Below are 23,399 nucleotides of genomic sequence, written 5' to 3' on the forward strand. Positions count from 1 at the left end.
ACATAGCAACGACTCGCTTGGTTAAGTAAAAAGAGGAAACATCAAAAACCCATTGAGGATGGGGCTGCCACCCCCCCACTAACCCCCAATTATACATACGGCGCCTTGAATAGCTTAGCTGCGTCCATCAACCTTGCCACTATTGTAGACTGCATTTCGCAGAGTTGTTGCAAACATTTCACCAATGTCCGACTGTAGCCGATCATATTTTCCGATCCAAACCACTAAGCAGCTATGCAGCCAGACCCAGCACCCTTTTCAAAATGACAGACGCAGAGTCGTTGCTCAGAGAGAGAGAGGGGGGCAGGAGAACGATAACTGATCCAACGGATGAGACATCTTTACTTCCACTGAACATCCACGATTGAGTCTATAATTCTGCCGGGTTCCCACATTTGAGAACGGGGAAAAAAAACCAACAGATGTTGTTCCATGCTGTTACCGTCGCATAGCTCACGCAAGTCGGAAAAAAAAATAAGGAGTGAGAAGAGCTTCGTTTCACGCTCCTCGCAGACACGCAGACCGCAGGTGGAAAGCAAGGCACGCTCGGTCAGACACCTACAAGGAGGGAGAGTATGTGAGAATAGGGCAAGAGCAAGAGCTCCCCCCAAAATAAAGAAAAACAGCGCGTTGAACGTCCAACTCTCGACTATTTCACCGATTGGTGTGGCGGGTAGGGGACGGGGAAAAACAGTTTTGCCAAAAAGGTCGCTACGACTATTGTTCTGGATGAAAAGTTGCACGAGGAATTGATTTCATTTTCATTCATGCACTTGTTATCGGCACGGGTCAATCGCACAAAGCCTGGCCAAGACAGAAGTGGGTTTTACCCTCAGAGTAAAAGTTGAATCAAAAGGGGCATCATTCCAGAGTCATAGCCCTCAACAACACCATCACCGTTTGCCGTGGTTCACCCTCAGCTCTTTCAATCCTGCTATCTTCGCTTTCTTTTTTTTTTTCTTTTTCTGTTCTTGTCACTTTGAGTTTGGCTGCTGCATCCTGGCGGCGGCGACGGTGGTGGTGGTGGTGATGGAATTGGGCGTTTTATAATTTTTCTTTTTCGTTGGAGTAAATAGTCGCCAGTGTCCGAAAGTGGATCCACACAAAGAAAACCCGATATATTCTGCATGTGGTTAGCGCCCTGACACCGTTGGCGAGGACAACTCACAGGCCCCACAACCCACACCCCGGAGGAATGACCCTCTTGGATGGGTACTACTTCCTCAGCGGCAACAACCAACCACCAAAAGTCATATATCGAAAAAAAAAAAAATGAAAGTGCGGGAAGAATAACGAAACCAGAAGGGGAAGAATCTGTCTCGGATCTTGGGAATCAAACGAGTGCCGCACGGGCTTCCATCTTGAGTAAGACGGAAGAATCCTGATTTCGAGGGGTTCGACTCGACTCGGTTCTGCTCTCTCTCTTCTTCTTTTCTTTTTATATATGTACGTACACATGTATATGTGTATTTTGCTCCAGGTATACATCGCATGCATCAAGAGGGTGAGAAAGGGAGAAAGTGGGTGTGTGAGTGTCATGATGAGCCGACAGGACGTCTCTATGTTCCTTTCAGGCATAAAAACACTGGTTGTCATGTACCCTGAGGCAGCAATAGCGGCTGCGACTGCAACTTTGGCTACGGCGCGCTAGATTCAGGTTGAATTTCATCGGATAGGAGTTTGTGAGATTTGACCATGGATCCGTCTAGATGACAATCCCACTAACCAGACACTGCCACTCCCTTGTCCCCTTCCCCCCCCTCTCATCCTCCTCACCAGAGGGGGGTGGAGTTTGAGGATAGAGCGAAAATATGCAGCGTCAATAGCAACAAGTAAACGCTGGCTTATTTCTTTCCAAAAGTCTTGGTCTCATTCTTTGGCTGCGATTTTGTTAGTCGGATCCCAATAGAGAAAAATGCCCTTGCTTGTAAAATATATAGAAAAGTGGCAGAGTTGTACAAGTTTCCCTGGTGGAGTTTTTTTTTTTTCTTTCTTTTCGCTCAGGGCAAAGAAACAGACCCATGAGAGGAAGGAAGGGGGAGAGGACCAGGGGCAATTGGTGAGAATGGACGTCATCCGGGTGGGTACGCACAAAACGTTGTTGGGTTTCAGCAATTTGCAGGTTCATCCTCTGATGAAAAGAAAAGAAAATAACGTGGGACGTCAGCCGGCTTAACCCAGAGTCTCGCGCCTTTCTCATGTGTGCTAATTAATTGCCAAAGGATGCCTCTGTATGTCGAGAGTGTAGTTAGTCAGTCTCTTGCTATCTCCATCGCATCCACCGTCTACCATTTTCAAAAAAGGGAGCTCCTCCTCTTCTACCTCCTCTGCCTTTGCCTCCTCTTTCCAGTCTCGGCACTTGTCCTCTTTTGTCTTTTTTTTCTATTTTTGAGTATCGACAATTTAGAAATCCCCATCCATCGTCACGGCTCACCACCCTTCATCGCCATCTTCAGAGCATGTTCAAAGCTAAAAGCAAAAAAAAAAAAAAAAATTAATTAGGTAAAAATTAAGTCTGACTGTGATTTGTAGAAGGATAGAAACGAGTGATGTGGCATGCTGTGTTTGAACTTGAAAATGCCCCAACCTGAGGCAAGGATATTGGACGCTTATATATCAGAGAGAGGGCCTGTAATCGATATACTAACTATAGCGGCCACCAAGCAATACCGTTTATTGTTTTTTTTTTCATTTCTTGAGGTGGTGGTGCTACGAGTTGGTTGAGTTAATCCCATCTGGTGTCTGTTCCTGTTAAGACGGGTTGTGCTACTCCTGTTTTTTTTTTTTTTTGCCTATTACATATTCTTTATTATGGCTGTCTCCTTAAAAGTCTCTCTTATCCGAATGTCTTGTTCTTCTTAACTACTATTACTGCCACCACCTCTGCCAATACCGCTACAGCTAACACAGCTAACACAACTGACACAACTGACACAGTCAATACTGCTAGTAGCGCTACTACTAATACTGCCACCGTGACTGCCGCTGCCTAAGTTTGCCAGTTAGTTACGAAGCGTGAGAGAGTGTGAGAAATCAACCAGTATACAGTCTGCAAAGTAACAGTATATACAGTACGAGTTATATTCCCAAGTTATTTCTCCAAAAGATAACCCGTATATCACCTTTGAAATTCTCTCCTTTTCTAGTGACCCTTTTGCCCCTACTTCTTCTCCTCCTTTTCACAGAGAGGTAAAGACTGCCACATCCTATCATGTCTTCAAATCAACCACGTCAACCCTACCTTTACCACCAGAGCCAGAACCGTGGCCACCACCACCAAAATAGTTTGTCAATTAATTCAATGACATCGATAATTGAGCCGACTACTCCACCGAATCATGCTCCAAACTCAAATTGTTCACATACAACCCAGGATCATGCTACTCACCTCCAACAGCAGCACTCCAAGACCCCCTCCACTTCAACGAGCACTTCGTCGTCTTCGACCAACAACACTTCATATATGCATAATCGGAGTTTATCTTCAAATGGCTCATTTACAAAATTCAATACTCATAATATAGGTAAATCGGTCTTGTGGGACTCCTCCAACAAGTTGAACCACAATTTGAACTTGCCCAACTTCAGTATCGGCAATGAAGTGGTGTCTACGCCTTTGGTTATGCCTACGTCAAATCAATCCACTTTTGATCCTGCTGCTTCGACTCCATCTTCCCAGCTCTCCTCCTTTCAAAAATTATCATTAGACACTACCATCACTCTTAACAACAACAACCACCACCACCACAACCAACACAACCAACACAACCAACACAACCACAACAATAACAATAATTTTCATGATTTAAACTCGAACACCACCAACACCAACGCTAATGGCGGTCTCGGTCTCGGTGGTTACAAATGTGACATCAATGGTGACAACAAGGAAAACATCTTGAAGAAACACGACAACGAGTCGGATGCTGCTGTCAATGGAAGTGGGTTTCTTTACGGAGTCTTGAGTGAAGCCAACTCGACCTCGTCGGCCTCGACACCACCGTCAACCAATTACCCAAACATGGTGCCAGCCGCAGGAGGGTTCCCACAAAAGATTGACAAGGACTATTTGGCTTCAATTGGCAAGGTCCCCTTGGCCCAGCTCAAGCCGGAGATTCTCAAGCTTGCCAAGGACCAGCACGGTTGCCGATTTTTGCAAAAAAAGATTGACGAGAACTTGATTCTCAACTGCCAAACAAGAATCAACAACTTTGAAGTCATCTTTGACCAGATATACCCCTATATGCATGAGCTCATCATCGACCCCTTTGGAAACTACTTGGTGCAAAAAATGATTGTTTACTGCAGCCAGGCAAACTTGAATTTGGTGTTGGAAATCCTACAATACAACCTCTACCAGATATCCATCAACCAACACGGAACCCGTGCATTGCAAAAGATTATCGACAACTTGAACTCTGCTTCCCAGCTCAGCTTATTGATCCAAGGTCTCAAGCCGCACATTATCGACTTGATCAAGGACTTGAATGGAAATCACGTGATCCAGAAAATCTTGAACAAGTACCAACCAACAGATTGCCAGTTTATCTATGAGTCTATCATTGAAACCTTGTACACGGTTGCTACACATAAGCATGGCTGCTGCGTCTTGCAAAAATGCTTGAACCACGTGACACCCGTGCAATTGGGCCAATTCTCCGAGGCCATTCTTTGCTTTGACAACTTTAGATTGTTGATCAATGACCAATTTGGCAACTATGTCTTGCAGTATTTGATCTCAATCAACTCCTTGGAGGTCAATTACCACGTTTTCCAGAATTTCGTCAAGTACGGCATCACCAATCTCTGCAACTCCAAATTCAGCTCCAATGTCGTTGAGAGGTATTTGAAAAACTGCTTCAACAACGAAGTGGTGAATATTGCATTTGCCGAGTTGAAGTTGGAGTTGATCCACAAGGTGTTGACCAACGAATTGAACATGCTCATCAACGACCCTTATGGTAATTACGTCATTCAAACATTGATTGACATATTGATCAACACGCAAGTCTCGTACCAAAACGTTGAAAAATTGTCCTTGTTATTGCCCAGCATGAGCCATCAAGAAAATCTCCCGGGCCTCCAAGGGCTCCAGGGCCAATCGTTACAGGTGGTTATCATAAAATACTGGTTCCAAAACTGTAAAATCGTTTCTTCTTTTGGAAAACGAATCCAATCAAAGATCAACACCATTTTGAACAACAACAATGTCGCCTTTATTGCCTCGGCGCTGAGCAAGGATCCAAGAAGATCCAGCCAAATGAATGCCAACGGCGAATTTGTCATCAACGATGGCCAAGGCCAATATTGCAAGCAACTAGGCCCAAGCTCTCGTCAGAACCAAAGCTTCACCCAGTCAAACATGAAATCATCAAACAAGACGACTGCAGCAGCCCAAAAATCCTCCGCCGCGCCACCGTTACAGTCGATCCCCTTCCGCAACAGCCTTGCGCAATTTGACAATCGCAACGGCAGAAACGTTGTGGAATTCAACTACCCTTATAAGAGCGTTCTGACAAGAACTCATTCAGTAGCAGGTACCTATTACGCCGAGAACCCTAGAGTCACGAACAACAACTATAATGTCAACTCCCCCACTGCATTCAATAATGACCATCACCATAATACTAATAATATCAATAATAATCATAATAATAATAATACTATTAACAATAACAATAACAACAACAACAGCAATTCTTCTTCTATATACATGACCAATGTCTTGACATTGGGACACAAGAATTCCACTTCATCAACGCATTCCTCGGGCTCAACCACCAGTTTCAGCAATGAGGCATTACCACAAGCGCCCAATCTTGTCCCCAACGAAGACCCTTCCGGTATGGGCGACTACTCCATCCAACGAGGCGCTGCTTTGAAACAGCCAGTTCCATTTGATCAACAAATGAACCCCGGAAACGTGGACCCTGAGTACGCGCACCCACAAGCTTATAATGCCCCATACTACCCAGCCAATGTCGCTCCCCATCATCATCACCATCATCATCATCATCTGCATCATTCTTCCGTGTCGTCCATTTCTCAATCTCACACCCCTCAGCAACAATTGATGGCCAGTTACCCCATGGGAGACGCTCGCAAAGAGCAATTCCCGCCAGTTTTTGGCAATGGATTCAGCGAATGGCCGATGCAACTGCAACCACCCCCAATGCCAACCACCATCCAGGGACACCCTGGTGCACCAACGGCCAATCGCAATTTCATTCACCACTCGCACAATTCCTCCTGGTCTCCAGCTACAGCCTCGGCTCAATCGGGTCCAGCATTCTCCGTGCAAAACTGGTGATTCCATTGTGCAATTCCACACAATCTGGTCTAGTCTTTCATCCAATCCAATCCACAAAAGAAAAAAAAAAAAGGAAACGAAAAAAAAAATCCTAGAGAGAAATGGGCACAATGCACTTTAACGAGTATCAGCTTCTTTTTTTTTTTTTTTTGGTTTTCTGGTTTTCGATTTGTTTTTTTGTACACATCTTATAAAGAGCCTTGTCATGTTTAAAGTCTTTTGTGTTTTATATACCCTCATTCTTTTTTTTTTTGGTTTTTTTTTTTTTGTTGCTCATCAATATTGAAGAAAAAAAAAACGATACAAGTGGGTTTACACTCACCTAGATAAAAAAAAATTCAACAATTTTTTAGTTATTGACCTGTATAAGTGTATAATATAAAAAAGAAGGAATAATCTCTGATTTATTTAAATGATGATAAATTCTTCACACTGAAGGAGGGGGAAACAATGCTACACGAGGGCGATCTTGACGTGAAAAAATAACAAGATCCATTTGACTTCCCGAATTGGCAAAGAAATCGTAGCGTGGAGAACGAAGAAATCGAAACGTATACTTCAACAGCCTTCTTTTATGCAATAATATCCCAGAAAAAAAGAATCCAAATTGGCGTTTTTAAATTTTTATTTTTCGGATTCTTTTTTTCCTTCTTCCTCTTTGCGGAGGCTGAACCGCCCTGGAGCTATTGGAAAGCACATGTTTCAACTCACGTTGGTTGGTTGGTGTTGCACGATTGCGCTGCCTCAGTTTTTTTACCTTATTTTATTTAGTTTTTTTTTTGTTTTTGTTTTCTCTGTTTCTTTGTTTATTTTTTTGCTTCTCCACGATCTCGAGTGCTGCAACCGAACTCGAATTTTTTTTTTTGCAGTAATTCGTTTTTTTTGCAGCATTTGATTCGGAAAAGAGAGGTTTCGGACAGTTGGTAGCAGTGCTGTTTACGTAAGCATTTTTTATGCAACACTAGCCACACCTCTTGTATAGCTCCATCCATCCATCTCTTTGGGTATAGGGCAGAGAGATCCCCACTAGAGATTTTCTACTTTTTTTTTTTTTTTTTTTTTTTCTTTTCTTTTCTTTTCTTTTCTAAACTTCAGCGTTGATAAAGTTGGCAACTGCCTCAGTTAGTAAAAGAATGACATCCTTTTCGGACCCCTCTCCCAAATCGTGAGTGCCGCCAGGGATAATCCTGCTATATTTACTCCAGTACGAAGCAGGCGTCGCTTTCTCAAAATTTTCAAACACTTGCTGCTTGTCCACATGAGCTGGCACAAATTGGTCGCTTCCAGAGTACAAAAGCAAAAGCGGCTTGCTTACTTTCCCAAAAGTTTCCTTCAAGTCCTCCTGCGTCAAGTAGGAAGAAAAAAAATCGTCGTCGCCTCTCTTTGCGGCTAATGAGTAGAATCTGTAGGCTGTGATGGGGACATTAAAGGCGATTTTGCGATACTTTTCCGGTAACAACTCCCTGTCTCTTCCCGTGGCGATATATTCGTCGTAAACTTCCTGCGTCAACTGCTCGAAATCGCCGCCGCCTGTGTAAGAGGCACGAAGAGCCTCTTGATCGGAGACCGGCGCTTGCAATATAGCCCCCTCAATCTGCGCCTTGGACAGCAGCTCCAACCGCGCGACCACGGTGCTCAAGTAATGTAGCGAGTTCTGGCACCCCGTCGAATGTCCCATAACCACAATCTTCTTCCTGCGGCCACCTGCATACGACCGGAAATACTCAATGGCTTTGGCAAGTTGGCTCGAGTCCCGTTCCAAGCTCGCTGTGCCCCAGCCGGAGTAAGCCGAACCGAGAAGCACTTGCACCAAGCTCCACTTGCCCCCGCCATTGGCATGAAATCGGGTAGATGCAGCTTCCGCCAATGCAGGTAGGTACGGAACGTTCAATAGCCCATTCCCCAATCCTCCAATGAAGAGCAAAATGTTGGCCGCTGCTTCCGTTTCTATCTCCCCGGAGTAGCCGGTAAATTCAAAAGCGGTGAGGTTGAAACCGTACGTGTGCAACACTCCCTTCTGGGGAGGAACTTTGCTCAACGACATCCTCTCTTTGAAGCTTGGGGTAGCTATAAACCACTCAATTGAATAAAAAAAGAAATTACTTTCAAGTGGTCTGGCGTAGCAGATAGGTAAAGAAAGCACCTGGATCGTCGTGGTGCCCCAACATTGTATAGGGGTCATCTTTTGACCTTGTCTCAATTTAGTTAGGAGTGTCGCAAAAAATTCAGGTCTCATTTGCGACACGATTTTCCGACTTTGGCGAAAGACAGTGACGTTATAGAGACACACCAGTATCACCCCTGGCGGTACACTCCAAAGTCAAAACCAACCCCGATTGAAATCTTTTTCAACAACCATCAGTTGTTACTTGTTTTTTTCTTTTGAAGCTTTCTGTTTTCAATCAATACAATGGAAAAGTTTGGTTTCAATAAAGTATCAAATCACCCCACTTCTCCGTCTCAACCGAAAATCACTCACAACATTCATATCCCGCACCCTCAGCTTCCGGCACGGGCGCATGCCGATCAAAATGTCAGGAAACAGTTGATTGTCAGCAACTCTCCGGGCAACGACGTTGTCGTGGCCAACTGTGTTGCTGTCAACCCAGGTGATTTTGCCCATGTGCCCAACAAGAGTCCCGTCATATTGGACGGGGTGATTGTCTACTCAATTGCCAAAGATGACCGGATGAAGCCCGGCTTTATTGGGTTGGCGGCCAACATGCGGTCATGGGGCAAGTACTCCTACGACCAAGCTGTGCATGTGGAAAGCTACGATATATTCAAGTCGGGGCAGCAGCAGCAGTACTTGGGGGCGGTAGATTTGCTGATAGACTTTGTCAAGCAAAAGGCCAATGCCTCGCCTTTGAACCATGATGAATTGGTGAGCAACTTCCATCAAAAGTATGACAATCAAATCTTGCAACCGACCCAGGTGATTTACATGGAGTTGCATGGAGTTTATTACTGTGTCAAGGTTGAGCTGGTGCAAGTGATTGATGTCAACACCAAGGACAATCTCCCAAGCTTCCAAGACTCGAGCGATATAAACACCAAGGGGATCTTGATCAAGTCGTCCGACGTGGTATTCTATCCCTATGAAGGGTCCAAGATTGCAATCAACAAGAGCAAAAGTTTGAAATCGAGGATATTTGGAGGTGGTGCTAGCGAGTCTCGCCATCGCACCAGAAAGCAAATCATCAACCCGGATTTCAAGCTAGAGGACTTGGGAATCGGTGGTTTAGATGCCGAGTTCCAAGACATTTTCCGTCGTGCTTTCAACTCGAGAATCTTGCCGCCTGAAATTGCCGAGAAGTTGGACTACAAGCATTGTAAAGGTTTGCTTTTGTACGGTCCTCCTGGTACAGGTAAGACTTTAATTGCTCGTAAGTTGTCGAAAATGTTGAATGGTAAAGAGCCCAAGATTGTCAATGGTCCCGAAATGTTGAGTAAATTCGTTGGTGCTTCGGAAGAAAACATTCGTAACTTGTTTAAAGACGCCGAAGCTGAGTATAAACAGAAAGGTGAGGACTCCGATTTGCACGTGATCATTTTCGATGAATTGGATTCCGTTTTCAAGCAAAGAGGTTCAGGCAAAACCGATGGCACTGGGGTTGGTGACAATGTTGTGAATCAGTTGTTGTCCAAGATGGATGGTGTCGACCAGTTGAACAATATTTTAATTATTGGTATGACCAACAGACTCGACTTGATCGATACGGCCTTGTTGAGACCGGGTCGTTTTGAAATCCAGATTGAGATTGCGTTGCCCGATGAAAAGGGAAGAAAGGACATCTTCGCTATCCACACCAAGAAATTAAAAGACAATGGATTGTTGACTAAGGATGTCAATCTTGACGAGTTGAGTATCTTGACCAAAAATTTCACTGGTGCCGAAATTGAGGGGCTTTGCAACTCGGCCAAGTCGCATGCCATATCCCGCCACACCAAAAAGGGGTCCTTGGCTCAAATCGACTCGAGCTCGATTGCCGATATGCAGATTACGAGAAACGATTTCCTCTTGGCTTTAAACGATATCCGTCCCGCGTTTGGTACCGATGAGGAAGACTTGACGCTGCAAGCCAAGCACGGGATCATACAATTCAATCTGACGATAAGGCACATTTTTGAAAAAGGCCAGTCTATTATCGATGTGGTTAGATCGAGCGAGTCGGAGACGTTGAGAAGCATGTTGCTTTATGGTCCCCCAGGTGTCGGCAAGACCGCTATTGCCACCACATTGGCATTGAATAGCGATTTCCCTTTCATCAAGCTATTGTCAGCTGAAACCTTGGTTGGGATGGGCGAAGCGAAAAAGATTCAGGAGATTGATAACACGTTTAGAGACGTGCACAAGTCGCCGTTGAATGTGTTAGTGATTGACAAGATTGAAAACATCATCAACTACAACCCCATTGGTCCGCGATTCTCCAATGACGTTTTGCAAGTGCTCATGGTTTATTTGACGAAGCAGCCACCCAAGGGCAGAAGATTGCTCATCATTGGTACAACTTCGCAATATTCCGTGCTCAAGCACATGAATTTGACTGATAGTTTCAACGACGTGATTCCCGTGCCCCCCATCAAGAACTTTGAGGAGGCCGGCAAAGTGTTGGATAGATTGGGGTTCATGACCGCGGAGGACCGACACGAGATCTTGAGGCAATTGTCACAGTACGAAATAAACATTGGAGTCAAGAGCTTGATCGATGTGCTTATGGTGAGTCAGTACTCCAGAGATAGTGTGGATGAAGTTGTCGCCAATATTGTTGAGAAAATGAATGCCTAGAGCCGTGCGTGAAAGAACACATACATACATACGTACATATATATTTACACACAACAATTGTAAATTAAATTTTTTTATAAATTGTCTTTGTTCTATTTACCGATGATGGAACTAGCGGCCGTCTCCTTGAGCCACTTCAAATGCGGTATAAACACCTGTTCGCACCTCTGCCTGTTTGTTTCCTCGTCAGCCTCGAGATAGACCAAGTATTGGCCCATGTACCCACTATGGAAATCGAGCGATACATCATTATCAATCGCCAACCCATCCGGTCCGTAGTAATTAGGACAGATGGACTCAGTGAAAAATTGCAACACACGAAGGTCGAAATCGTAGCCGACATTATCATTGATGCTTTCGTACATCCGGATATGTTCGCCTGATTTTTCATATACCAAGTCGTGGTTATCGACGAGCCAATTGGGGTAGAATTTGGGATAGGACAAGTGCATGAAGATGATGTCCACGTCTTCTGGTTGTGGGTTTTGGGCAGCCTGAATTGGGTCGTAGTGCGCGAGCGCTTTCGACGTGAAAGAATCGGTGGCTTTGGAGACGTACCCGGTCCATTTGAACTGTTTCATTGTTTGGTACCAGGGCTCGTTCATAACGGTGGCGGCGGCGATGAATGTTTCCTTGTCGCCTTCTCCTGCGGAGCCTTGGGTCAAGATCGGGTAGTAGAATTGGGGGCCAAAGACGTTGTAGTAGAGACAAAGTAGCAATGTCTTGAGGTGCTTGGTCTTGTTGATCATCAACATCCCGGTTTCGGAAGTAGGGTCGGGTAAGGTGCCTTCAAAGTCGTGGAACCACGAGCTTGCAAAGGTATAGTCCAGCAATGGTTTCAAGTTGGCTTTCCCGCCAGCTTGCTTAACGTCATAGTTTGAGTATCTGAGTTTATTTTCGGTAACTTCAACGCCGGCAATATCGTAAAACTTTGGGTTGGTTGTTCGTGCCCATGCGTCGGGCCACAAGATCAAGTTTGTCTTTTGGTATATGTAAGAATCAAATAAGTAGTCAACGTTTCTAGTGGGAAAATTATCAGAGTCCATGTACAAGACATTTTCAAATTTGGAGCTCAATAGCGCCAACATCTTGTACTGGTACCCGCCAATGCTGTATTTGTCCAGAAGATAACCAGCCAATTGCTTGTCAAAGACATTGCATCTGGCGTTATATTCCTTTTCAATGTGATCGCAGAATCCCTTTTCGTACTCGTCCTCGGATGCTAAAAAAAGCTCAATGGGGAGCTTGGCCCCAGTGGCTCTGATTTGCTTGATGACAAGATACGAGAGCCAGCTGTACTTGCCACCTCCGACAAGGACGTACCCGCTAGAGTCGACATAGTTTTCCCATTCAGGGTCGCTGGGTATAAGATTACCAAATGTTGCCACGCCCTTGTGGGAAATGAGGTCTGGTATATATGTCTGGACATACCGTTGGTGGCTCTCCTTCATGGCGTTGAATGTAGCTTCAGGTATATCCAACACATTCTCGAGATACTCCTTGCTGAAGAAAAACGAGTCGTCGGTTGAAAATAGTTCCTTGGCCTTTTCCGTCTTGTATTTGTTCTTGATGGGCGGCTCGTCGATTTTGAAACTATCCAAATCATCAAAAAAGATTCTATAGTCATGTATTCTTGGGTTTTTCGGTTTCGGCTTGCTTGCCAAGTCGACTTGCACCCCCTCGTCGGTACCGGAGAGACTTTCTCCCGGTGGCCTCTTCCCTCTATGTGTCTCGGACTGTGGTTGTTGGGTATTTGATGATGTTAGTGAGTTATTCAAGAATGTTTGCAAATCATCGGCTCGGATCCTATCTGAGAAAATCAAGTGTGCTCCAACGAGGCATATGGCCACTAGTAGAAGCGCTCGGATTTTCAGCTTGATGATCATTATTTGGCCAACAACGGTGATAGGTAGAGGCAGGGAGGTTGTGCAATTTGTTACGCGTGGAAGAACTTCTTGACAGATTTTCTTTTAGATTCTGTCTGCTTGTATAACGCGGGAGACTATAACGTCAAGCTTGAAGGGAGGGGGGAAGAAGAGGCAATGAAGTGGTTCATTAAAAAATGCATGGGCGAGTTGAGAGGCTCAAGATGGGCGGATAAATAGAGATTCTTTGTATTTGTTAATGAGTGAGTATGTCAACTTTGGGTTGGCGGCTACACAGAAATAGAAACAAAAGATAGCTTTAGGAGCCACTTTCGCTTCATGGATTGGGCGAAAGAGGGTTATGATGATAATGATCCAAGCTTTGTCATCCTCGTCTCGGATAGAGAAAAGTTGATTGTTGTTATTAACACGGTGTACTTTTTGAGGTTCTTGAACTCTGGGTCGTCTAAAACATCCACGTGCAGCTTGCCTTGCCTTGGTTTTAAGACCTTGATTCATGAACTAAATGTTACCCTCTCAATGGGAAAGGGTGGTTAGAGAGGGTTCGTTTTTGAAGGCCCTCCCAGTCCCTCCCAGTCGGCGGCAAATTTAAACTGTCAGCCCAAACCTGCTATCCTCAGAATGATTATAGAACTAAGGTTGAGCTGAGAGCCGTCAGGTTTAGCACTCAGGGAGTCACTTTACGTCATCGAGTGAGAGCAATCGTCAAAATATGCAACTTTTGCCAGTTTATACTCTCTTGCGCTCGGTTTCCCCTTCTCACTTGATGGGAAGGGAGGGGGGGATTTTTCCAAGGGTAAAGAAAGACCTTGCTTTGATTGTCATCTTCTCGGAATCCACAACCTGCTGTTGAGGAAACTACCTGATGGGCATACTCTGAAATCAAAATTAACCGGATCAGTCTATACCAAAACTCAACCGTTTGTCTCTCCTCTTTCTTTTGGTCTATTCTTTCCCTTAGGGTCAAGTAATTGAGACGGTTTTCTTTCATGTTTAGAGTGTCCAAGAGAATGACGCATACATCGAAACTACTCACTCTACCAAAGACATCATCATTCACAAAGCACATTGCGCCTGATAAAAGAATCCCCGATGTGGAAACCGCCCTCAAAAATGAAAATGCCGTCACCAATACTCCTAGGAATTTGATTGGAGGCGGCTTTTCTTGGGTGTTGCCTACACCACGGAACGACTATGATTTTCTAATTGCCAACCCCAGGGCTATGCGGGATTTGGGCTTGGACGCTAGCGAAGCAGGGGAACCAATCTTTCAGGAAATTGTCAGTGGCGAGTTCTACAACGACAAAAAGACCTTTTTGGAGAAAGGGTTCCCCATGCCCTATGCGCAGGCATATGCTGGTTGGCAATTTGGCCAATTTGCAGGTCAATTGGGCGATGGCCGCGTTGTCAACTTGTTTGAAATACCCAAGCCGGACGCCAAGGGCAAACAAGATAACAGAGGAGTCTTTGAGATTCAGTTGAAAGGTGCCGGCAAGACCCCGTATTCGAGATTTGCCGATGGGAAAGCAGTGTTGCGATCGTCGATTAGAGAATATATCATATCTGAGCACTTGAATGCCATTGGGATTCCAAGCACACGTGCGTTGGCGTTGACCTCGCTACCATCGACGTTGGCACAACGGCATGCCGCAGAACGGTGTGCTGTCGTTGCCAGGTTTGCTGAGAGTTGGGTGAGATTGGGCACTTTTGACTTGTATAGGTATAGAGGGGACAGACACGGCATTAGAGCTTTGTCAGATTACGTGGTGAATGAGTTGTTTACGATTGACGGCAAAAAGTTTCAAAATTATGAACAAATAGCCCAATTGAGGCCCGATTTGCTCACCATAAAGGATGGGGAGCTTAGTGACTACGACAAGATGTACTATGAGATAATCATTAGAAACGCAGAGACAACGGCAATGTGCCAGTGCTATGGGTTCTTGAACGGGGTTTTAAACACTGACAACACCTCGGTGCTTGGGTTGACGATAGATTTTGGCCCCTTTTCCATCATGGACAAGTACGATCCAAACTATACGCCCAATTCTGAAGACCATCAGGCACGGTATGGGTACAGGAATGTTCCAACTGCTATATGGTGGAACTTGACCCGCTTGGGTGAAGATTTGGCGGAATTGATTGGTGCTGGGCCAAAGCTCTTGAGTGATGCTGCTTTTGTTGAAGGAGTTAAAGAGGAGTGGGAAGATGACATAATCAAACGAGCAACCAAGATTATTGAGATTGGCTCCGAGATATACATGTACTCATTCACCAAGAAATACGTTGAGACTTTTTTCCAGCGGTTGGGATTGTCGACGCAATTGATTGACGTCAAGAACCCCGATTTGCAAAATGTCAATTTGATTGATGCCATGTTGCAAGTGTTGCAAAAGTTGCAAACGGATTTCAACTTGTTCTTTTTGCAGCTACAAAATGTTGACTATCTGAAGACGGACAAAGAGATTGCCGAGTTATTTTTGGCCAATTACGATGCCAACACCCACCGCGACCACAAGGAAGACATTGTCAGCCAGTTTGTGGCGTGGTTGGAAACTTTTAGAGAATACAGGGAAAAATCCGCAAAAAACTTTGCAGATACGCCAGATGCGGCCAACTACAATCCCAAGTTTTTGCCACGAAACTGGATTTTGGATCAAGTTATAGCTCAAGCGTCGGACTCTCGTGGCGGGAATATAACCTATTTGGAGAAGTTGCAGCGGATGAGCTCGAACCCGTTTGATGAGACTAAATGGGGCCCCGAGTTGAAAGACGTGGAAGAATCGTGGATGCTACAAGGGAACAAGGGAGACGCATACTCGATGTTGCAATGCAGCTGCTCTAGTTGAGTGTCAAGATTATTTTGGAACCTGGGTTGCATCTGCAATTGCATTAGCCACTTCATGTTTTTGCATCTCGTGCAAAGGGCAATCGATATGCTTAATTTTTTTTTGTTTATTCGGTCTACCGGGTGAAGCAATGAAGAACTAGATTTTGTTAGACAAAAGACTTTTCGAGCTCTTGTTTCATTTCCATCTCCATCTCCATTTCCATTCCCGTTCCCATTCCCACTCACAACAGCCAATACAAAACTGCAAATACAAATACATACATCCACATATCGTCGCTGGTGCCAGTGGGCTGGATCTCCGTCAATGAGACGCGTCTTGAAAGAATTTGCTGCTTAAACGGGTGCGTGCACCCGTGGCCAAAAAAAGCCATTCTCAATCGCGGTGGATGGGCCAGTAACAACAGCAGTAGCAGTCGAGTATGTAGAAACACGGTATAGAAAAGAGGGAAAGAAAACACCACTAGAGTGCTGACCCATGCTAGAGTCGATGGTGATTCGCTGCTGTAACGCACGGGATCTTGACCATCTTCTTCGTGTTCCGTCCATGCTATTGTGGGCCCTATACGAGGCCAGCACGCGTGTGCTCCGAACCGTAGGGAGGGTAGTAAATTTTTTCCCTCGCCCTGACTCTATTGTACGGCCACTGCTACTGTTGGTGGTGGGAACAAAAATATCAATAAAAATTTGGCAGCACCTCCAGAATTATTTACAACCAATTTGTTACAACCCTCTGAAAGCTCAACTTCAACCGGCACAACCTCTTTTAAAGTGCTAGAACTCTGCTCTGCGATCCTCTTGTCTGAGCTGGTGGGAGTATCAGAGTCGCCACCCGAAAAAAAAACCAGGTTGGTTCAATTTTTTTTCCTTTTCTACACCGGGAAAGTTGCCAGTTTCACTTTCTGTTCCAGATTTATAAAAGAAAGAAAAAACAAACCTAACCAAACGAATAGTTTCAAGTCATGAGTGAGAGAGACCTTGTGCATCACTACAAGGTGTTGAAGCAGTTTCTTGATATTTCGGACGACCAAGAGACGAGGTCAAAGTCGGCCTCGTCACGAGCTCAGCGAGCTCGTGAAAAACTACTCAAGTTGTCAGCAGCCCAGTTTAAGGAATTGAGCACTGATGTCTATGATGAATTGAAAAGAAGAATAGATGAAAGTCGGGGAGAACCCGACTACTTGTTGCCCAAGTCGAACTTCCATCCAAAGAGAAACCAAGCAAGGCAGAAACTAGCCTCCTTGCCCCAGACGCGTTTCAAGGACTTGGTGGCGGACATTTCTTACGAAATCGAAAGACGTGATCTACATCTTGACCGTCGTCACCAATCGGCCGCATTTAGCCACCACAGCCAGAACAGCCACCACCCTTCGGTTTCATCGGGTCAAAATGGCAGTCATAGCCACATTCATCAACACCTCCAACAGGGTCATGAAAGGACTGCTTCGTTGGCATCGTCACATCCGACTTCCATGGACCAGAACGGCCGCCATAGCCGTCTGGGCTCTCGTCAAATGAACCACTACAACCCTGAAGAGAGTAAACAAGAGTTGAGGAAAGGCAGCGCTGCTGACGACAACACTATCGTCAAGAGTCCCGAGAAAAATGGGTTCCCCATGGTTCCTGAAGAAATCAATACGCCAAACTTTCTTGAAGAAAACAAGAGGCCAAAATTCCCCGAAGAAAAATCCACCTCTAGCAAGAATATCACTTTGCCTAATGCAGAAGCCTCGAATCAGTCAATAGGAGTGCAAACGTCTACCGTTGTACCTATAAAGGCAAATCTTACATGGTCTAGTGATGAAGAGGAGCAAGGAGAGGAAGAAGAAGAGGAAAACAAAGAAAAAGAAGAAGAAGAAGCTGTGAAGGGGGTGAATGAAGCTGACATTGATGACGTTGATGAAAATAATCCAAGGTTGAAGGAATTGAATGGCAGAAATTTTGAAAATCAAAATGGAGGCAATCATTTCTTGGCTGATGATGCAAAACTGCAAGAATTAAAGGAATTGCAATCGCAAGTGGAGCATTACAAAACCGAGATGAGCTCGTTGGCTTTGGCAAATGAGGCGTTATCCGACAAACTTCGATCCTTGGAGGAAGACTATGCTACTTCTATCAATCAAAGTAAATCGTTGAGTGAAGAGTTGGAGCTCTTGGGTGAGGAAAAGGCACGTTGGATCACCAAGCACGATGCCTTGGCAAAATCGGTGAGCGAAAGTGACAAGGCGCTCGAAGAACTTGAAAAAATCAAATCGGCAAATGCAGTCTTGAGACTTGAAAACCAATCTTTGAAAAGTAACACCGCTCCTAATCGCTCGGTGGATGTTTCTCCAAGTCGGTCAACACCAGCGCGTAGGCTACCAGGCGAAGCCACAATTGCAGACTTTTTCGATAAACTCAATAATATGAAACCTCCACCACCACAGCAAACGCTGTCTAGCGCAGAGTTGAAGAACCAAATCAAACTCTGGCAAAGGAGATACGAAGATGCGAGATCAAAGACCATCGCCAATGACATTAAAAAGTCCACCTTGTCGAAAATAGAGCTCAAGCCATTTGTTTCAGCGCAAGGAATGATTTCCATCAAGTTGGTGAGCGACGTCCAAGCTCTCCTGGAATCATTCTTGATGTACCTTTCTCAGGAAAATAATGACCCAGATATCATGTTTGCCAAAGTCTCCAAGATTGCAACTGCAGTCAATGAAATCGCCGCTCAGGGCGATGCTGATCGCGCCAATAGCAACGAGCACTCGGTTCTTCTTCGGGAATCTGCAGCATACTTGCTCACTGCCACTAGATACCGTGCCACTTATAAGCAGTTGTTCCCCAGGTTTGTGGTTGAAAAGGCCCTTGGAGAATTAACTTGCGTGCTTTGCGAACTCATTGCCGCTTGCAAATTAAATGAACACTCTACCAATTTGAGGAAACTCGAAGTGGAAAAGAAAGTTGAGCGGAAATCCATAAGCGAAAATTTCGGCGCAAGACCATTGCGTATGGCCAATAAGTTGAAGGAAGCTCAAAGTAAATCGGAAGGGCAAGGTCAAAGTCAAGGTCAAAGTCAAGGTCAAGGTCAAAGTCAAGGTCAAGGTCAAAGTCAAGGTCAAAGTCAAGGGCGGGCCACTCAGCAAAAGAATCCAAACGTGAGTAGCAAGCCTGGAGATGGATCCGAGGCTGCTTTTCTGGAAACAAAAAGACAGCATATGAATGATGAAAGAGCCCCGAACGTGAGCCACGAATCGAGCACCAGTAACAGAAAGTCGCTCGATTCTGCTGCCGTGGCACACGCGACAGAAGCTCAAACGCCGCTTACACATTCTCATGTTTCAAAAACTGACAACGACCTTGAAGCCAAGATAAGAACTAGTCCCGAGAAATCAGAAGCAAGCCCCTTCATTGACAGTGCAACAGAGACTCCGTCCAGGTTTAAAATACCCAATGTCTTTACAGCATTACGGGACCGGAATCTAGACCAGAAAAAATCAGACGAGCGGCAACGAGACAGAGACCCGCATGAGCCAGTAACTGCAAACGGCTCCACTTTACCACGACAACACACAAACGAAGCTAGATTAAGAAACGAGACACCATTGCATGAAATCACCACCAATAGCAATTCTGCGATGAGGGACCGCTCGTCTCAAAAATTGACCGAGCACAAGCCGGGCGAAGGAAACCATCAAGAACTTCAAGTGCCTGATGAGTCGCTGGTTCGAGTATCGGGCCAAGTACCAAACGTGGTAGTGACAAACGAAGACGACTCTTTGCATGACGCTGCCAACTCAAGTACCTCGCCAGGTGGGAGGGGAATCCCGCAAGTTAATGTCTCTGCCATTGGCCGCAAGTTTGAACCGTCTCCAGAGTCGACCAACACCAAAACGCTGCCATCAACCAAGCCGCTTCCGTTAAAGAACGGCAATATTCTAGACAGGGTTAGGAAATATGAATCCCCTGAAGCCTTGGAAAAGACAACATCATCAACTCCATTAACAACATCAACAGCAACCACGCAAGCCGCCTCAAAAACATCGCCTTCTTCTCTGAAAGCGAATGTTGATGGCAAAGCATTACAGTCGTCGCCTGTGGTGGCTGACAATTTAACTTCTCATGCGCCAACAAGCCACTCGCAGAAAGACCAAGAGCCTGCGTCTGAAGCTCCGCAAGCACGAGGTATTTTTCAATCCCTCCGGAGCAGGTGGGCAGCGGAAGCGAATGATGCACCCAATGCAGGCGAGAAGGAAATCTCACCTTCTCTGAAAGCTGAAAGCCACCCCAAGATTGAAGCCAACACACTGAGAAGTGTAGCTTCAACCAGCAGCCCTCCCCGCGAGAACAACACTAGAAAGTTAGAACCGCAGCAAAACGCGGGTGCAAATGTTGACACTGGGGTGAAGTCAGAGATCGCGCACCGTGTAGTTATGACTGAACCGATGGCATCACATTCACAAGAGCACAACCAGAGTAAGCACCAACATGATAGAACCAAAGCAAAAGAAGAAGACGGGGAGGAGGGAAACGAGGATGGGCAACAGTTTGAAAGGAAAGAGGAAGTCGACGACAACGACGATGACAACGAAGAAGAAGAGGAAGAAGAAGAAGAAGAAGAAGAAGAAGAATTTGAGGGAGAGAGAAGTGAAGCAAGGCAGAGACAAGAGTATCGGAAGTCCATGGCAGCACAAACCTTCAACGTGGATTTGTTTGACATCGATGATCCCGACAACACTTTGACTCAGGTGCTACTTTATTTAGAACACCAAACTGTTGAAGTGATAAACACGATCCAGTCTTTACTAGGCACAATCAAGAAACCAAATGCCACCAGAGGCGACTTGCGTGAGAAATCCAAAGCCATCACCATCGTCATTTCTCAAATGACGGAGGCAACAAACACCTCGATGAATCAGACTCGTAATGCGCAGTTGAGGGAACACGGTAGTTGGGTCGTGAGGTCGCTAGAAGATTGCTACAGAAGAATGAATGCCTTGTGCAGGCCTGGAGAAAGAGCCGACACTGAATTTGCTGATAAGAATTTCAAGCAGAGGCTAGCTGGGATTTCATTTGATATTGCTAAATGTACAAAAGAATTGGTCAAAACGGTTGAAGAGGCTAGTATAAAAGAGGATATCGCTTATCTTGATGCCAAACTACTCAGGCACGAAGATGACTTGACTTAAAAATTCATTTTATTAGAGCTTTCGGCAGGAGGAGGGGGAGGGAGGAAAAAGCTCGGATTGTATATTTTCATTTTTTTAATTTTTGAATTATGTACTTGATTCCTATTAATTTATCCCACGAATTTTGAAAGGAACTCGCGATGAGACTTGGACTTGAGGGTCTCCGTGGTGAAATCTCGCTGCAGCGTGCTTGCGTCGCCGCTAGTTCGTTTAAATCTAAACGGCGTATCTCGCCAGTTTGAACTCGGGGGCTTGTTTGTGTTTTTGTTCTCGGGCTCGGGCTCAGCTTTAGATGTCTCTATCCTGTGCATTAATGCAGCTAGCGTGTTCTCCTTGGGTTGGGCTCGTTCCCGCACCGCTGACGATTTTTGTTGCTTGATCTTGTTGATCTCGGCCACGAGCGCCGCTGTCTCCTCCGCATCATCATCATCATCATCGTTGTCATCGTTTGAGTCTGAGTCTGAATCACTAGCTGGATCCGCAACTGACGGCAGCGCAGCACCTGATTTGGAAGTTGATATGGTATCCAGCGACTCGACTTTCGGTTTCTTCAACTTGTGCTCATCCCGCATGGCATCGAGTCTAATCGAGCCATCATCGATCTGGTCGCTCTTTTTCAAGTCGTCGTTCGCTTTGGTTCGCGTTTGCACGTGGTCGTCGTCTTCGTCATCGCTGCTGGCGTAACCTACAAGTAAACGCTTCTTCTTCAGCAGTAGCAGCAGCAGCGGTGGCGGATGAGTGCCATTTTGCTCGTGTTTCAACTCCTGTACTGCTCGAGTAAACTTCTCCTTTGGTATATCTGATCTGTATTTTAGCTTTTGCTGCTGTGGCAATGCTCTCGCGTGGACTATCGACCCTTGGATATTGAGCCGTCTGCCTTTTTTTGCTTCTAGCTGTGGTCTGTGATTCGTAGTCATTGTTTGAATAGGAGAGAGAGGGGGGGGGAGGGTTTGGGTTAGTGGAAAGTCGTCCTGGGGTTATGTGCCGATAACAAGGTGAATGATAATCATCATCTCTCTATCTCCAAAAAAAAAAAAATCAATTACAGAGCTTGTGTTCATGAAAAACTGAAACCACCAACAAAATAGTTCTTTTTTGAATATAGTCTATGTTTTATTTAGAATTACTCTTCATAGTCAATTTCATTTTCCCAATCTACATCATCGTCTTTCTCACGCTTGGGCAACAACTCACTCATGAGTGGTCCGCCCAACAGCAGCAAGAGCTCATTGACCTGATCAACCACAGAAAGGTCGCACTCATCAACCAACTCGCTATTGATGATCTTGAACCCTGAAGTTAGATTAGATCTAGCATCAGCAATCAACGCCGCGATCTCTTCATTGCTGTCGTTATTGCTGCTCTTTTGCAATTGTGCGATTTCCACATCTCGATAATCTCCTTCTAGTTGGGGATGCAAGCTCGCGTAGATTTCCTTTGCTTTGAACAAGTTGGCGATAGCTTCAATGTAGTAGGCGTCCAAAATTGAATCATTTATATCCTGGACATGGCTCACGATATCGATTGCCGTGTCATATCGTTCCAACTCGATGGCGAGTTTGGACAAGGTGATTAATGGTTGGATGAGCTCAACGTACTCCATTCCAACTTCAAATACATCATCTGCAGCATCTTGTTGCGATTTTTTGGAGTTGGCAAAGTCTTCCAATTGCGTCTTTTTATCCTGGAACAAATCCCATGCCCGGTTGAGAGCTTCAATTGCCTCATCGTTTTTCTGCTGCGAGATTCGAATCGAGGATAATTGGGAGTACGTTTCTGGGTTAGTGGCGTCGACTGATAAACTGTATTGGATCAACTCGTTGCATTTCAGCTCGGCTTCTTCTTCCATGCACAAATCGGTCATCCAGATTTCGATACTGGCAAATATACCCTGGTTTAATTTATTTATAATCCACTGTAGACTCTTATCCTTCCCCGCCTCCGCCTCCATCACCACATTCTCGTTGCCTATTTCAGCTAGTTGATCATTGAGTTTATTCAAACCGGTATTGATGTAATTCAACCCATCTTGTCCCCCAATGATTTGACCAAGATACAAGAATTTCTCCGTGCCTTGTTGCGCCTCTGGGTCAAGCTGGCACGCAGTTGTCAACACTTGGTAAGCTTCCTCGAGCTGGTTATTCTCTAGCAAAGTTTCGCCTAATATCGAAAGGAACTCGGGCGATGTTGAGTTTGATTCGATGTGTGGCGATAGTATTTCGAGGGCTTTGTCTGGCTGTGAAGTAGCTAAGAAAGCCCTCGCCTGTGATATCGTCTCTGACATTATATACCTATATATATACGCGTGTGTGTGTGGTAATGGCGTTAACCTTGTTGGTGTTGTAAAATTGCTGAAGAATGTTGAAATTTGAAAACTTCGAGGCATCTCAAACGA

The 23,399-nt window shown here is 45.2% G+C and overlaps 8 protein-coding genes across 8 annotated transcripts; 4 read left to right on the forward strand and 4 right to left on the reverse strand. All coding sequences in view use genetic code 12, as the record gives it.

Moving 5' to 3' along the window:
• Positions 1-3,463: 3,463 nt before the first annotated feature.
• Positions 3,464-6,310, forward strand: LODBEIA_P15080 (uncharacterized protein; the record flags this gene model as incomplete). Its single annotated transcript, XM_066971404.1, has 1 exon — positions 3,464-6,310. The coding sequence occupies one exon, from the start codon at positions 3,464-3,466 to the stop codon at positions 6,308-6,310; it is 2,847 nt and encodes a 948-aa protein (XP_066828446.1).
• Positions 6,311-7,394: 1,084 nt separating this feature from the next.
• Positions 7,395-8,354, reverse strand: LODBEIA_P15090 (uncharacterized protein; the record flags this gene model as incomplete). Its single annotated transcript, XM_066971405.1, has 1 exon — positions 7,395-8,354. One exon carries the CDS (start codon positions 8,352-8,354, stop codon positions 7,395-7,397), a length of 960 nt encoding a protein of 319 aa, XP_066828447.1.
• Positions 8,355-8,720: 366 nt separating this feature from the next.
• On the forward strand, positions 8,721-11,099 carry LODBEIA_P15100 (uncharacterized protein; the record flags this gene model as incomplete). Its single annotated transcript, XM_066971407.1, has 1 exon — positions 8,721-11,099. One exon carries the CDS (start codon positions 8,721-8,723, stop codon positions 11,097-11,099), a length of 2,379 nt encoding a protein of 792 aa, XP_066828448.1.
• Positions 11,100-11,191: 92 nt separating this feature from the next.
• On the reverse strand, positions 11,192-12,985 carry LODBEIA_P15110 (uncharacterized protein; the record flags this gene model as incomplete). The annotated part of the gene is made up of 1 exon (XM_066971408.1): positions 11,192-12,985. The coding sequence occupies one exon, from the start codon at positions 12,983-12,985 to the stop codon at positions 11,192-11,194; it is 1,794 nt and encodes a 597-aa protein (XP_066828449.1).
• A 989-nt stretch (positions 12,986-13,974) lies between these two features.
• LODBEIA_P15120 (uncharacterized protein) lies at positions 13,975-15,834 on the forward strand (the record flags this gene model as incomplete). The annotated part of the gene is made up of 1 exon (XM_066971409.1): positions 13,975-15,834. One exon carries the CDS (start codon positions 13,975-13,977, stop codon positions 15,832-15,834), a length of 1,860 nt encoding a protein of 619 aa, XP_066828450.1.
• A 961-nt stretch (positions 15,835-16,795) lies between these two features.
• Positions 16,796-21,004, forward strand: LODBEIA_P15130 (uncharacterized protein; the record flags this gene model as incomplete). The annotated part of the gene is made up of 1 exon (XM_066971410.1): positions 16,796-21,004. One exon carries the CDS (start codon positions 16,796-16,798, stop codon positions 21,002-21,004), a length of 4,209 nt encoding a protein of 1,402 aa, XP_066828451.1.
• A 110-nt stretch (positions 21,005-21,114) lies between these two features.
• On the reverse strand, positions 21,115-21,921 carry LODBEIA_P15140 (uncharacterized protein; the record flags this gene model as incomplete). Its single annotated transcript, XM_066971411.1, has 1 exon — positions 21,115-21,921. One exon carries the CDS (start codon positions 21,919-21,921, stop codon positions 21,115-21,117), a length of 807 nt encoding a protein of 268 aa, XP_066828452.1.
• Positions 21,922-22,127: 206 nt separating this feature from the next.
• LODBEIA_P15150 (uncharacterized protein) lies at positions 22,128-23,288 on the reverse strand (the record flags this gene model as incomplete). The annotated part of the gene is made up of 1 exon (XM_066971412.1): positions 22,128-23,288. The coding sequence occupies one exon, from the start codon at positions 23,286-23,288 to the stop codon at positions 22,128-22,130; it is 1,161 nt and encodes a 386-aa protein (XP_066828453.1).
• Positions 23,289-23,399: the final 111 nt, after the last annotated feature.

This window comes from Lodderomyces beijingensis (genome assembly GCF_963989305.1).
Source record: "Lodderomyces beijingensis strain CBS 14171 genome assembly, chromosome: 2".
NCBI lineage: Eukaryota > Fungi > Ascomycota > Pichiomycetes > Serinales > Debaryomycetaceae > Lodderomyces > Lodderomyces beijingensis.